Source organism: Gracilinanus agilis, chromosome 6, assembly GCF_016433145.1.
Source record: "Gracilinanus agilis isolate LMUSP501 chromosome 6, AgileGrace, whole genome shotgun sequence".
NCBI lineage: Eukaryota > Metazoa > Chordata > Mammalia > Didelphimorphia > Didelphidae > Gracilinanus > Gracilinanus agilis.
The window spans coordinates 241,148,803-241,164,866 of NC_058135.1; the positions used below are offsets into that span (position 1 = coordinate 241,148,803).

Genomic DNA, 16,064 nt, shown 5'->3' on the forward strand with positions numbered 1-16,064 from the left:
TATGTATATATGTATATGTATATATATATATATATATATATATATATATATATATATATATATATATATATATATATATACCAGCCAAGAAATACACTATAATTTGAAGCTCTGTTAAAATAATAGCAGTCCCATCTTAGCCATCTTCTTAAGCCACAATAGGGGCCTTGGGGACTTCATGTGCTTCCTTTATGGTCACAAGGCTTTGCCAGGGATGGATGGAGCTTTCCACCATGGAGCAGAAAGACTAAGATAGCCCAGGAAGTTTAGTCTAGAGCAGCAAGTCTCAAAGGCTAGGGATAGGCTGTCAAGGACTCAGTCAGGCCACATCTGGCAACAGCTGAGCTAAGGAGCCTGGAAGGTCCTCAGGGTCCTCACAAAAGGCCATTTCCCTGCCAATGTACTTGTTGGTGATAGTAAGCAGCCTCTGTGAATGTACTCTTTTTGAAATGAATTGAGCTGTTCTCTTAAAGACAGAGAGAGCCAGGTCTTCCTTAACCCTGCTTTGTTGAATATCTGCCCCTGCCTGTGCATCCTGGGAAGTACATCACTGTTTCCAAGGTCCTTTGAAAGCATGCATGTTGGCCCTGGATGGGCTCTTGGCCTGGTTCCGCCTTTTTAAACTGTCAGCTGGTGCTACCTTCCTCTCATTTATCTTCCGTTGCAGAGTCTTCTTCTCTCTAAAGAATGCCAACCAAAGATTCTGTCCTCCTCATCTGCAACCTTTCTAGCTTCCCAACCTTCCTGTGACACATTTTTGTGACCTTTGGTGACTTTGAGACATGTTCTGTAATTAACTGTTCACACAGAACCCTGTATTTTGCACATCCTGAACGTTGTTTAGCTTTATTTATGGTATTTGATGCTGTAAATGAAAATAAATGTGGTTCTTTGTAAACCTCAGTGTTTCCTCTCTTCCTTTTGAAGTGGGATTTTTTTTTTCTAAAAATGTGGATATGTGGACTGATTCTGGGCTTCAACCTTCCCTTAAGCTGCTAGGGGCATCACCTATACTTGCTGGGACCCTGGACTCTTGGGGCTATGCTGGGGCATTTAACAAAGGAAATATTACCATAAGGTAATATTTGAGCAATGTTACCAATGTTCTCAACAGGACACTCTGCTCTCTTTTCTGACATCTTATCCTTTTCCACTATCAACATTAGACATGCTATTAATTAGTACACTCTTACACTCTCTTGGTGTTAGGCTCAGCAGAGCCATCTATGTCCAGGCTGTATTGGTAGTTGGCCAGGTCCCCTCACCACCACCCCTATAGGAGAGATGTATATGCTATTAATGTTCTTCTAACAGGCCATGTTATATATAACATGTGTGTCCATTATAACCAACACTTGTTATGGAAATATGTACTAACAGCTGATAGTTTGATAAAAGGGCAAAGATTAGCTGGGAGCAATAGACAATTCAGATTCAAGATGGCAGGTTTGTGTCACTTTTTTCTCTCTCATCTGAGTTTTCTCCAAGGATTATTAGCAACAAACCCTCAGTTCCCTGTGCAGTTGAAATACAATTGGGGTTCAAGGTAATGTCCTTTCACTTGATTTTTTAAAAAATCAACTTCATGAATGCAGGATGAGGAAAATATGACCAGCCAGCAGTTCAAGTGAAAGGAACTAAGTGTTCTATTGGATTTCAAGCTCAGTCAGATCCAAGAGTATGACATCAGAGCCAAAGAACATGAATGGAATATCTTAAGCTTTGTTAGTGGAAGTATAATGTTCCAGATGAAGAAAATGATAGTTACCTCCTACTGTGACCCTATAGAGTGTTGAGGGAATGACTAATTTCATCAAATTCTTAAAGTTCTTCAGAACAAGGGGTACTAGAGCTGAGATCCGATTGTTAAATTTTCAGTGTGAGCATTTGTATCTCAGAATCAGCATCTGATTTACTGTTTTATTGATTATCTAGATTTCAGAAAGCGTTAGAGGAATGCTAATACTTCAGGCTAAACTTACAAGTGTGTATGAAGGGTGTAGTTTTTTTTTTTGAAGAGTTGATTGTTAAATGTGTACTATCACATACCTGCCCACAGGTGTAGAAGAGAATGAGATAAGAAATTAGACTCTTAGTTTCAGGATGGTACTGTTATAAAAAGGCAGAATCTGTTTGATATAAGGGGAAATTACTTAACAATTAGAACTGTCTTAAATGGAATGGAATAATTTAGGAGGTAGTAATGACAATTGAAAGGGATCTGAAGAATCTCTCAAGAATTCAGTCATATAGGGAAACTAGGCTGCTAGAGATAGAAACTTGGCTGATAGAAAGCCAAGGCTGAAATTGGAAAGATCTAGGTTTAAATCTGCCCTCAAACACTTCCTAGCTGTGGGCTAAGCTCTGGGCAAGATGTGTAACTCAAATCGCCTAGCCCTTGTCCTTCAGTCTTTAGAGTTGTTACTAGGACAGAAAGAAATGATTTTTAAAAATTGTCCTGTGCAATTAGATCTTTCCACCCATAGGAAAGAGAACCTGTCAAATCTTCCTCTGATTGCTTTCTATGGATCTCCACTTGGATTCATAGGGAGATGTGGACCAATGGAAAGAGCACAAGTCTCAGAATAAAACAAATTGGTTATCTCAGAGCTACCACTAACTCTGTAATATTATAACAATTAAATAATATAATAATACACAAAAGAGTCAGGGAGAGAGAAGGGAACAATCATTTATATACTATATTTATATACAAAATTCTTATATAATTAATTTTATAATTTAATAAATTAATTTTTTATGTGATTAGCTATAGAATATCATATATTTATATAATACATTTATATGCACCTACTACATGCCAGGAGCTTTACAAGTAGTCTCATTTGTTCCTCACAACAACCCTAAGAGGTAGGTGCTGTTATTATCTCCACTTTACAGTTGAGGAAACTGAGGTGAACAGAGGTTAAGTGACTTAAAGGACACATATCTAAGAAGTATATAAGGTCCTAACTTTCATTAAAGTTAAAAGTGATATGCATGTTGTAGTGCAAAAAGCCATCATTTTACCAACCCTCCGTTAAATATTCTTCAATCTCATTACAATAGCATCTCTAGATAATAGCCTTTGAAGCGCCCATTGATGGCTTACTGGTTTCGAAACCTGTCATAAGCCACAGAAAAATCAGCACAGTCTTTGTGGGGCTGGAGGACAATGTCTCAGGAAATGAATCCTTTGGCAGGGAAAGTCCTCAAGAAAGCAGTCCGGGGTTCCACAAGATTCTTCTATGCAGCTTGAAAAGCTAGGTTGGCGTATGCCATGAACTCAACAGTGGTGTTTCCCACTTTGCTGCCCATAGACAGGACTTTGCTGGAGATAAAACAGCACTGACTTTCAGCCCAAAATAAATAATGCAGGGGCTGTGCTTATGTGGGTCCAAGAGCCAGGTTTATACGAGAAGGAGCTATACCTGTCCCCAACCTAGGTGAACACTTTCTGAGAATTAGAGAGTTCTGATTGTGAGGACAGAGTCTCAATTCTACCTGGAATATTTATTATATTCCTTGGAATTCTTGACTGGCTGGCGGGGGAATGAACAGGCCAATCAAAGAAGAAAGCAAATCTTCCTTTTCCATCTCCCTGAAGGTTTGTAAAAACATTTGCTAGTACATTTTAAATTTTTTTTCAATTTCATAAATATTTACTAAATATTTACTATGGGCTGAGCATTATGCTAAGGGCTGGGAATAGGGAAAAAATGCCAAAGACAATCTCTGCCTTCAAAGAGCTTGAAGTCAATGGGAGAGAAAACATGCACGCAAACATATGCAAGGCAAGCTTTTGTTCAGGATAAATAGGAGATAATTAACAGAGAGAAAGCACCAGAATTAAGAGGGATTCCAAAAGGCTTCTTGGAGGAGATGGGATTTTAGATGGATCTTAAAGGAAGCTAGGGAGGTCAGTAGCAAAGGAGGGCAAGAATATTCAAGGCATGGGGAACACACAGAGAAAATACCTAGACCTGAAAGATGAAACATCTTCTTTGTGGAACAACCAAGAGGCCAATGTCACTAGAGAATAACATGGCAGGGAGTAAGAAGTCTGACAAGGTAGGATAGGGCTACATTATGAAGAGCTTTGATTTTTTAAAGTTATTAAAGGATTTGATTCTGGAGGCAGTAGAGAACCACTGGAATTTATTGAGTAGGGGGAGAGACCTAATCAGATGAGTTTTAGGAAGATCACTTTAGTGGCTAAATGGTAATTTGACTGGAGTGGGGAGAGACTTTGGAGAGGTAGACAGACCCTTTGGCAGGCTATGGCAGCAATCGAGGCAGGAGGTGATGAAGACCTACACAAGGTTGGTGCCAGTGTTAGAAGCAAGGAGATGTAATCAGGAGACATTGCAAAGGTGGAATGGGCAGGCCTTGGGAACATTTTGGATATGGTGGGGTGAAAAATAGTGAAGAGTCTAGAATGATTCTTCAGATGTGACCTTGAGGGACTGAAAGAATGCCTTTTACAGTAATAAGAAAGTTAAGAGTTGAGGAGGGCTTCAAGGGGAAATGATCATGAGTTGCAATTTGGACATGTTAAAGTTTAAAATGTTTCCTATACATCCAATTTGAGATGTCTGAAAGGCTGTTGGAGAGGCAAGATTGGAGGTCAGCAGAGAGATTGGGGCAGTTCAATTTATTTAATCTGGTTTGGAAAAGCAGTTCAGTTTATTAGAAAGATTTGACAATCAGAAGAGCTCATTTTTAAGTCCAGGTTTAAGTCCTGTGACCCTAAAGTTATTTACTCTCTGAGATTCAGCTTATGCCATGTGTAAAACTGGATGTAATAACCCTGCCCTTCCTGCCTCACAGGGCAGTTGAGGTAATAGATATGAACGTATGGTAAATGTAAAGCACCATATAAAAATGAAGGGCAAAGGTCCCAGTGGAGGTCTCCTCTTCCTAGGTTGACCAGGCTAGGATCATAGAAGGGACCATCTAAGAAGAGTCTTCCAGCCTTCCCCCCACTCACATACTCTTTGCATCTTGAGCCCCAGAGGGTGCAATTTGGCCAGACGTACACAGTCTGTAAGCAGAAGAGTTAGAATTCAAAACCAGGACCTTTGGCATCAAATCCAATGTTCTTCCTTTTTTTTTTTTCTCCTTCTATTGTATCAAACTACCTTTTTATTATACTCCCCCCAGAAAGAGAATATCAATATTCTTGGTTGTTTTTTATTATTATTTTTTGGAAATTTCAATTAATTAAGATTCTTGGTTTTGAAAAAGTCATTAACAATGTAAGTTCATCTAGTTAGTTCTTTCCTTAAAATCAGAAGAAAGCGAGCAAGCCCAACACTTCAGTCTATATCATGGATCCAACCAAAAGGCCTCCATGGGGCCTGCCTGCCATCATTCTTCTGTAGATGTCTCCCTTTTGAACCTGATCACTCCCCAAACCCTGATCATCAAGGTCTAAGTAAAATTCTTGCAGCACACAGAGAAGCTTGGCAATGTTTTCTTATCATCTTTCCAGTTCTATGAACATCCCACTTGGCTCTATTCTATGGAACACTGGGACCTTCCCAAAGAATAGAAGAGCAGCTCCTCTTGGATTGAGAGGGTGTGGAGGGTTGGGGAAATCAGGGTCTCAATCAATGCCTCAGCTCTGATTAGAGCTTTCCCTGGCTGGTGGCTTCTGAAATCCAGAAGCGCTGGCTATCACCACTATGTCTCAGAGGGCTAGCTTGGTCAGTTGAGTAATAAATAATCAATTGTACAGTTGCGTACATTTAGCATAAATTCCAAAAGCAGCAATTTTGCTGTATAATGTAATGTGGTTTTAAGCCCTGGGCTTAAAACATTGAGACCAGGAGCCAAGAGGAAAAGATACAAACCCATTTTCTAGCTCTGTGACCATGGAAAGGTCATTAAAACTCTTTGCCTGAGTTTTCTCAGTCTTTAAAATGGAAACAGGGTTGTTAATTGCCTTCCTCTATCTTACAGAGCAGTTTTTTGGGGAAAAAAACCTTGGAAATGTGAGCTGGAATTTGACCCTTGGTCTTCTGACTCTGAGTTCAAGGTTCTTTTCATTCTGTACAAAATGGAAATGCAGCAATTGTCCCTTGTCTGGGAGGAAGGAGTGGGCACCTCCACAGCACTAGGGGGATTGGAAGAAGAGATCAGACTATTTTCAGTCTTGCTTTTCAGGTCAGGGGTCCCCAGAAGGCAGCAATCTTAGACCAGACCCATCTTTCTATTCACTGTACCACCTAGCCCAAGAAGTAGACCTCTGACAGCCTTCTCACTGAGGAAGCCAGACATTGTGTAGCCAGCCAGGCAGCAAAGCTAATTTCCTAAGTCAGCCCAGACTGAAGGAAATCACAGGATCAGAGATTTCAGACCTAGAAGAGACCTTCCATAGCACAGAGTAGAAACCATCACAGCTGCTGCCATTTTGTAGATGGCCCATAGGACATGAAGAGGTTAAGTGATTTGCCCAGTCTTATAGCTAGTAAACGTCTCAAGGGGGAATGGAACCCAGATCTCTTCATCATTCCAAATCTAGGGCTCTATCCACTATTCATACTTCTCTCAGTGTTTGAAAGGCTCCTGGCCCTTTGCTTTCCTCAAGTCCCATTGGTGCATTGGCAACATTGACTATAGGGTATCAATTCAGTATCTTCACAATTTGGGAAGTTCCAAGTATATAGTCAATTGGACACTGCCTCAGCAAAACAGCTGGCTTCTGGAGTTAAAGAGTCAACCAGAGGTAGAGTTGACTTTAGACATCAGTCTAGCCCAGCTCTTTCATTTCATATATGAGGGACCCGGCCTAGAAAGAAACTTGTCTAAAGACACACAAGTAATAAAAAGCAGAGCCAGTCATTAACCCAGTCCTCTCAACTCCAAATCCAAGGCTTTCCCCCAAACCACCATATCGTCTGAAGGTGATTTTACCAGTTGGTGCTTTAAAGAAAAAAAGGCTTGAAGTTCGAATGAAATTGAGGATCAGTCCTTCATACCAACCTGCCTGACCACACCTATGCCAATCTCTCTTTTCCTCACTAGGCATTGAGGCAGAAATGGGACTACACTGCACCTCATCCTCAGCTCTTTGTCATAGCCTTCCCTTCCAGGCTGCCCTCCATGTTCCCTGCCATCTGAGTTCATCAAGAGTTCTATATGTGTATTGGAGAGATGGGAGAACTATAAGGAACACATAATACCATTTACCTTGGCCCCAATCTCACTAGGGGCAACCCTGCCCAAGGAGGGGTTCTTGCTTAGTAGCATCAGAGAACTCCTTCATTTCTCCAACCTCCCTTGTCCTTGGGTACTGGGGCTCAAATGCTATATATTAGAAACTTTTGTCTTTTCTTTGTGTTTTTGTTTCTTTTTTTCTTCCTTCCCTTTTTTCTTCCTTTCTTCCCTTCCTTCTTTCCTTCCTCCCTCCCTCTTCCATTCCTTCCTTCCTCCCTCTCTCCCTTCCTCCCTCCCTCCTTTCCTTCCTCCCCCCTCCCTCTATCTTTTCCTTCCTCCTTTTCTCCCTCCTTCTTTTCCTCCCTCCTTCCTTTCCTCCCTCCTTCCTTTCTTCCTTCTTTCACTGTTCCACCTTCCTTCCTTCCTTCCTTCCTCTTCTGTCTTAGTATCAATACTGTATATTGGTTCCAAGGCAGAAGAGCAATAAGGGCTGGGCAATGGAGGTTAAGTGATTTACCATGAATAACACAGCTAAAATTTATCTGAGGCCAGATTTGAATCCAGATCCTCCTGTCTCTAGGCCTGGCCTTCAATCCACCTGAACCACCTAGCTGCCCATGGATTTTTGTCTTTCAAGGGGAATAACTATCAACAGGCAGTCATGGGCATTGATCATTATAAACAGAAGAACACTGGAGGGTATCAATTTCTTTTTGTATCTCTAAGAGCAGGAGGGCTGCTGCACTGTAATGTTGGCAGTCCTCACATTTTCCCTTTGAAAGGAGATGCATCTGTTTTCACCAAAGTAAGAAAAAAGATAGCACTTAGGCTTTGAGGAGGCATCAAAGGGAATTGGGGGGAGTTGGTATCCTTTGAGTCACCTGGAAGTTCTATCTCTGCAAATTTATTCTGCCTTTAAGTTGGTAGAAATCAGTAGTTAAGGGGGACAGCATAGTGTAATCACTAAGGCCCTGGATTTGGAGTCAAGAAATCATGGGTTCAAATGCTACCTTAGATACCCGCTAGCTATGTGATTCTGGGCAAATCATTTAGCCTTTCTGTGATTCAGTTTACTCATCTATAAAATAAGGGAACTGAGTTCAATAGCCTCTAAAATCCCTTCCAACTCTAGAGCTACCATCTTGCTGTATCCTCCTCTGGTTTAATCTTCCTCCTCTCTTTTCTGGGGGAAATACCTTTGATTCTAGACAAATATTTAAAAGCCTCTGAGGGCAGGGAAACCAGAGAAGAAAAGAAAGAGAAGTTAAATCAATTATTTGCTCAGAGTCAGATAGCTAGTAAGTGTCTGAGAAAAGATTTGAACCCAGGATTCCCTTTCTCCAAGTCTAGTGTTTATTTTATCCATTACATTTTACTGGATGCCCCTAATATCAATATTCTTGCTCTCACACATCAAACTCCTTTTAAAAATATATATTAATTTTTTCCATGCTTTTTCCATGTTTCCATGATTCATGTTCTCTCTGTCCCCTCTTCCCTCCCCTCTTCCAGAGTTGACAAGCAATTCCACTGGGTTATTCATGTATTGTCAGTCAATACCTGTTTCCTTATTCATTTTTGTAATAGAGTGATCCTTTAAAACCAAAATCACAAATCACATACTCATATAAACACATGATAAATCATGTTTTCTTCTGGATTTCTATTCCCATAGTTCATTCTCTAGATGATAGTATTCTTTCTCAGAAGTCCCTCTGAGTTGTCCTGGATCATTACATTGCTTTTTGTATCAAAGTCTATGACATTTGATCATCCCACAATTTTCAGTTTCTGTGTACAATGTTCTCCTGGTTCTGTTTATTTCACTCCACATCAGTTCATGTAGTTCTTTCCAGTTCTTTATAGAAATCAAACAGTTTATCATCCCTTATAGCACAATAGTATTCCATCACCATCATATACCATAATTTGTCAGTCATTCCCCAAACAAGGGACACCCTCTCATTTTCTAATTTTTGGCCACCACAAAAAACACAACTATATATATTTTTTGTATAAACAGATCTTTTCCCATTTTTTAAAATCTTTTTGAGATACAGACCTAGTAGCAATATTACTGAATCAAAGGATATGCAGTCTTTTAAAGCCCTTTTGGCATAATTCCAAATTGCCCTCCAGGATGGTTGGATCAATTCACAACTCCACCAGCAAAGTATTAGTGTCTCAATTTTGCCACATTCCCTCCAACATTCATTATTTTCCTTTACTGTCATATTGGCCAATCTGCTAGGTATATGGTGGTACCTCAGAGTTGTTTTGATTGGCATTTCTCTAATCAGGAGGGATTTAGAAACTTTTTCATAGGATTATTGTTATAAAACTTTAAAAAAAAGGCAAACAGGACTAAGTGACTTGTCCAGGGTCACATAGCTAATAAATGGCTGAAGCTAGATTTGGACTCAGATCTTCTGGACACTAAGCCCAGTGCTCTAACCACTGCACCACCTAGCTTCTCCCACACAACTCTTTTTTTAAACCATTAAAACAATTTTTAAAAAATCATTACTTTACATTTTAGAATCCATACTAAGTATCATTTCTAAGGCAGAAGAGTGGTAAGTTCTAGGCAATGGGGGTTAAGTGACTTTCCCAGAGTGACACAGCTAGGAAGTGTCAGAGGCCAGATTTGAACCCAAGTTCTCCTGTCTCAAGGTCTGGTGCCCTATCCACTAACTGCCCCTCCCAACATAAGCTCTTTACACACACACACACACACACACACACACACACACACACACACAGAGACTATATAATTATATATACATATAATTGTTAGTAATTATTTTTTATTTTTCTTTGGTGGGCAGGGACTATAGCGAATGCAAGTTAAGGTGAGTCTTCTGAAACAGGAGCTGAAATCTAAGGTAGGGGAAACTTTAGTGGCTCAGTGAATTGCATGCCAGACCTAAAGCCAGGAAATCCTTTACCACTCTTCTGGCTTAGAAGCAATACAGAGAGGAGGCAGCTGGTTAGTTCAGTGGATAGAGAGCCAGGCCTAGAGATGGGAGGTCCTGGGTTCAAATTTGGCCTGAGACACTTCCCAGCTGTGTGACCCTGGGCAAGTCACTTGACCCTCATTGCCTAGCCCTTACCATATTACAGTATTGATTCCAAGACCTAAGGTAAGGGTTTAAAAAATAAAAAAAAGAATCAATACCCAGAATTGATTCTAAAATTCAAGGTAAAAGTTTAAAAAAGAAAAGAAAGGAAATTTAAGAGGTAACCAATCCCATACAGCTCAGAATTCTAAGGGCAGCCCACTAAAGGTGGTGTTCCCCTGGGGGACAGCTATGTCTGGCTTACCTGTTGGCAGGGGCCAAGTTTGTAGCCCGCCCACTTTGGACTTTGGATCGCCAGTGTTGATTCTGTGAGCCTGATTGGCAAAGGTAAAGGTAAAATCCTTCTCCAAATAATACTCGTTTCTGTGCCCTTTATTCTGTGGTCTCTGCCCCATTTTAGTCTGTGCCCATGCCCATAGCTAAAGCAAACACTCTTGTTACCCAGGATAAACTCCTGAAATACGGTGCCTTGAAGGAGACCACAGAGCACACAATGGAAGGAAGTCCTGAAGGGGGGAGGATGAGTAGAAGGATAGGAGCCACAGAAAGGAGATGGAGGATCTCATGATGGCTGCAGAAGGAATGGAGAACATGTGATGAGTATGATGGGGACAAGCCTCCCCCATCTTCCAGTGTGTCTGCAGTCCCTTCTCTCTTTTTTTTTAAAACCTTTACCTTCCATCTCAGAATCAATACTAATTATCAGTTCCAAGGCAGAAAAGCAATAAGGGTAGGCAATTGGGGTTAAGTGACTTGCCCAGGGTCACACAGCTAAGAAGTATCCGAGGCCAGATTTGAACTCGGGGGGGAAACCCCTTCTCTTGATATAATCTTGTGAACCTGCAGGGCCAAGGCACCAAAGATGTGGGATCCCAAGGTGAGCCTACTTTTCATTGCTTTGTCTATTTAGCAGATTTTCTCCTCTCAGCAGATGAGCCAACTTCCCCTAAAAAGCCAAAGAGCATCCCTGGACCCTGTGATGCGGATGGCCAGAGGGGTCTGTTCCCTGCAGAATGGACCTCTGTGAAAATCGGCCCCAAGGGAGAAGGGAATGAAGATGACGTCCTGGCCATTTGTGTCATGGTCACCAGTGATGGCAGCAGGTTGGTATGTCCCCACGGGGAAGTGCAATCAGGATTTGGGATCAAGCCATCCCCTCTGCTGGAGAGCAGGGAAAATCCCATGGCTGTGGGTCTCCTTATCCTGTGCTCCTCTCCCCCCCAGAGTAGTGAGTCACTCTGTGGACAGCGGGGGCAGGCAGGATAGCGCCCACAAGTCCCCTCCTTACCTCACGTGAGACAGTCTGGGCTTATTCGGCATTCCCAGGCTATTAGTGGTTGACCATCTACCACTGATGTCAGTGTATCAGTGGATACTGTGTGTGTGTGTGTGTGTGTGTGTGTGTGTGTGTGTGTGTGTGTGAGAGAGAGAGAGACAGACAGACAGACAGACAGACAGACAGACAGAAGGATAGAGACAGAGACAGAACAGCATTGAGTTTGGAAATAAAAGAACTTGTCCTTGTTTGAGCTAATCATAAATTGTCTGAGCCAAAAGGACCTCATGACTCATTTAGCAAAACGACTGCTACTTCTTAGCCTCCTCCTCCTTCTCTTCCTTCCTCCCCTCCTCCCTGAGAGGGGCAATAATTTGCCCAAATGCACATATAACTAAATGAACATCAGCAGCAGGATTCAAACCCAGGTCATGTGGATTCCAAATCCAGCATCCAGCTACTATGCCACATTGCCTCTAGTCCATTGTAAACTGATTCCTGGCACTCCCAGTACCTCTTCTTCATCTTGTCCTGTATTATTAATCCTAAATCATTTAAGAGGACAAATAGCCGTATATTGAAGAAGGCTCAGAAGGAGGAACGCAGACTGGCTGTGTGACCCTGGACAAGTTTTGGAGCTTCTCTGGGCTCTAGGAATCTTTCTAAGATATTGTTCTTTACTTTGGGATCCATGAAGCTATTTTTTATAAATATTTTGATAACTTTGTTTCAATATAATTGGCTTTCTTTGGGATCCTATGATGTTGTTTGATGAATTTAAAACTATTATTTGGAGAAGGGGTTTGTGGGGTTCCCCAGTCTTCCAGAGGGTTCCATGGGCTTCCCTAGCTTTCCAGAGGGTATCATGAGCTTTCTCAACTTGGAAATTGAGCCCATGGGAGTCATGGGTTTTCTGAGCTCCCTGGAGGGGTCATGGGGCTTTCCCAACATGCCACCAAAAAGATTAAGAACCACTGCTCTAATATATTAAACCAAACTGTATCAGTAGAGAGAGTTTCCTCACTGGATCATTAATTTAGAGCTAGGTGGGCCCTTTGGGATAACCGACACCAGTTCCTTCATTTTACAAATGAGGAAACTGAGGCTTACAGTAGAAGTGAGTAAACAAGCATTAGTAAGTGTTTTCTATCAGAAGGACAGACAGACTGTGCCCTCAAGTCCTTCAAGGACTATAAGAAGTCCTTTTTGTTCTAATTGGAAAGATAATGCATAAGAGGGAACTGATGGGCATGGCAAGAGGGCTGGCTCTAGAGAGGGTACAGGGTGGAGAAGAATGGTGACATGATTGACCTGGACCTTCTCCTTAAAATGAAGGATCTTGGAGGATCCAGACTTTCAGAGAGGGTGTAAGGAGGATTCTGTGGTATGACAGAAAAAGTCTGGAAGTCAGGAGTGCAGCCTGGAGCCACCCCCAGTGTTACACAGCTATTAAATGCCAGAGGCAGGATTTGAACTGAGGTCATCTTGCCTCTTCACTGCCTCTAGCCCTTGCAAACCAAAGCCTAGAACTTTGTTTTCCCATTTCTTTCTCCTCATGTTTTAGACTCTTACTCTCTCTCTCTCTCTCTCTCTCTCTCTCTCTCTCTCTCTCTCTCTCTCTCTCTCTCTCTCTCTCTCTCTCCCTCCCTCCCCCAGTTGCCCCTCCCAAACCTTGCCTTCTGTTTTAGAATTGATGCTAAGTATGGGGTTGGGTGACTTGCCCAAGGTTACCCCGCTAAGAAGTGTCTGAGGTCAGATTTGAACCCAGGACCTCCTGACTCCAGGTCTGGCACTCTATCACTGTGCCACCTAGCAGCCCCTATCTTAGACTCTTGATGATCCTAAGTCATCTTTTAAAGAGAGCTGGACAAAGGTGGGATAGGGAGCATAGAGAGAATACATACTCTCCTTGCTGAAAGCCATTTATCTCTAAGACTAGAATTTGCAAAGAAGACACAAAGAAGGTTGGCACCTACATGGGTAGAGGTAATTTCCTCATCCTGGACTTCCCCTTGGTGATGAAATTACAGGTCCAGTCCCTATCTCCCTCCCCTCCACCCCCAAATCCTATCTTTCCAAATAAAGGCTTTTTAATTTCTAGAAGGAAGCTTTTGTGAAAGCTCATTCCCTAAGAATGCCTGTCCCTGGCACAGGCGTTCAGTGGTGGAGCTGGGATTTGGATGTGGGAATGGAGTCTGCAAACCCCACATGCTTTCTGCTTTACCACACTTGGGGAAGAGACTTGCCCCAACTCAGGGAATTGGTGGTAAAGTCAGAACTGGGCACCAGGTAGCTTCACTTCCAGTCTAGGGATCTCTATCCAGTTTTCAAGTGGCCCAGGCTTATTCCTATAGGGGAAATCCCTTTTCTGTGTCACCATCCTTTGAGGGAAGTTACAGAACAGTCTTCTATAAGACTAGGACTGGGTTAGACCCAACCCCAGACTCTCAGCTGGGGCTGGACTGGGCCCACCACTAGGAACCTATCCTGAAAGCCTTCCTGTGTCGTGTGTGTGTGTGTGTGTGTGTGTGTGTGTGTGTGTGTGTGTGTGTGTGTGTGTGTGTGTGACAGCTAGAGGGTTCACTGCATAGAGCACCAGGCCTGGATACAGAAGGTCCTGGGTTCAAATTTGACCTCACATACTTCCTAGCTGTGTGACCTTGGGCAAGTCATTTAACTCCTATTGCCTAGCCCTTACCCCTCTTCTGTCTTGGAACTAATACACAGTATTGATTCTAAGAGAGAAGGAAAGGGTGAAAAAAAAAGTCTTCCCACTGGACAACTCAGGGAAATGTCAGACTACAGTGTGCTTTATGCAGAATTTTGTTTCGAAAGTCTTGAAATGAATCTAAGAAATCAGAGATTACAATGGAAGAAAAGAAGAATTCGAGTAATATCCTTCAACTGATTCAGCTCCCAAGGAAAGGCATGAGAGCAAAGGAAGAGAAACAAGAAAGGGCAGAGGGCTGGGATTTCTTTCTCTGCAAACTATCTCAGTGTCTCTTGATGGCCCAGTCCAGTTTGCTGGTCTCTCTGCCCCTGGCTCCCTGGTCTGAAGAGTGAATCACAGCTGTGGTAGAGAAGACCCCAGGGAAAGCAGATCTGTAGGGCTCCTCCTTTGGAGTCTGCTGTCTGACTTACTCCCTAGGGCTGATTCTGAGGCTTTTGGGGGCAAACCACTTTCCACCTCCTCCATCAAACCCAAGACAGGCAACAAATAGACACCAGCCATCTTCTCCACAAATGCAGACACAAAGGGAGAACATGGAGATGTCTCCTGTTAGGTCAGTGGAAATGATGCTACCAGTGGGTATTTACACCATGTCTTTTGTCCCAGGGAAAGAGAGACACTAGTATATGGAGGCATAATGACATAGTTGGAAAAGCAGACCCTGGAGTGAGAGGACCTGGATTCAAATCCTGCCTCTGCCACTCTTTGCATATGTAACCTTAGGAAAGTTATCACCACCATGCCTGTAGTTTCTTCATCTATAAAAATCAACCCCTACATCTATGATCCTATGGATTATGCGGTAACCTGGTTGAAAGAGAATAGAATGGGGGAAGCTGGTGGGACAGAGAGCCAGGTCTAGATATGGGAGGTCCTGGGTTCAAATCTAGCCTCAGATACTTCCTAGTTGTGTGACCCTGGGCAAGTCACTTAACCCCTACTGCTTAGCCCTTACCACTCTTCTGCCTTGGAACCAATGCCTAGTATTGAATCTAAAGATAAAGGTTTTTAAAAATAAAGAGAGTAGGATTTGGAGTCAACGCTCTTCCCTAATACTTACTAGTTGTGTGACTGTGGAAAAGTCAGTTGACTTCTCTGACCCTCGACTTCCTTATCTTTAAAATGGGGATACAATTCACCCATCGCCAGTTTCAAGTTTACTTTGAATCATTAATATTACTAGTCCAACCTCTTTCTTCTGCTCCGCTCTAAGATCATTCCCGTGAATGACATAATCTTTTGATTATGGATTCATTTTTTATTAAAGGATCGAGCTGACTCAACCTTTAGCTGTCCAAGATAAGAAAAGAAGTCCTGAGGCCAGGCAGAGGATGATGGGAATCTTTGGTTAGAAAGCTGAGAAACATGGAGAAGCTGAAGATGTGGGTTCAAACACTCCCCAACTCTTCCACCTCCACCCCCACTCCACACCAGCACTCCCCTCTGTGGACCTTGGTAGAACTGGCCCTAGTTGACGATGCTCTCTTTATAGTTGCCCAGAATGTAGTGTTTTTCCTTGGAGTAAAGGCTAGTTGGAAAAGTCCTGAACCAGACCAGAGAGGTCAAAGGATATAAAGAGAAAAGGAGGCTCAGCCTCACAGGAGATTTTAGGATTTTAGTCTACCCTTGGAGCCAGAGAATCCAGAAAATGGAGAAACCAAATACTACTACTACTACTACTACTACTACTGCTGCTGCTGCTGCTGCTACTACTACTACTACTACTACTACTACAACAACAACAATACTACTACTACTACTACTTCTACTACTACAACTACTACTACTACTATTACTAATAATAATAATACTGCTA

General features: G+C 42.3%; 1 protein-coding gene across 1 annotated transcript in view; it reads left to right on the top strand.

Moving 5' to 3' along the window:
* MICAL2 (microtubule associated monooxygenase, calponin and LIM domain containing 2) overlaps window positions 1–16,064 on the top strand; it is a 278,713-nt gene that overhangs the window by 181,206 nt on the left and 81,443 nt on the right. The window contains exon 25 of the mRNA XM_044681829.1: window positions 11,173–11,344. Within this exon, the coding sequence (XP_044537764.1) occupies window positions 11,173–11,344 (172 nt within the window). The remainder of the gene's footprint in view (window positions 1–11,172; window positions 11,345–16,064) is intronic.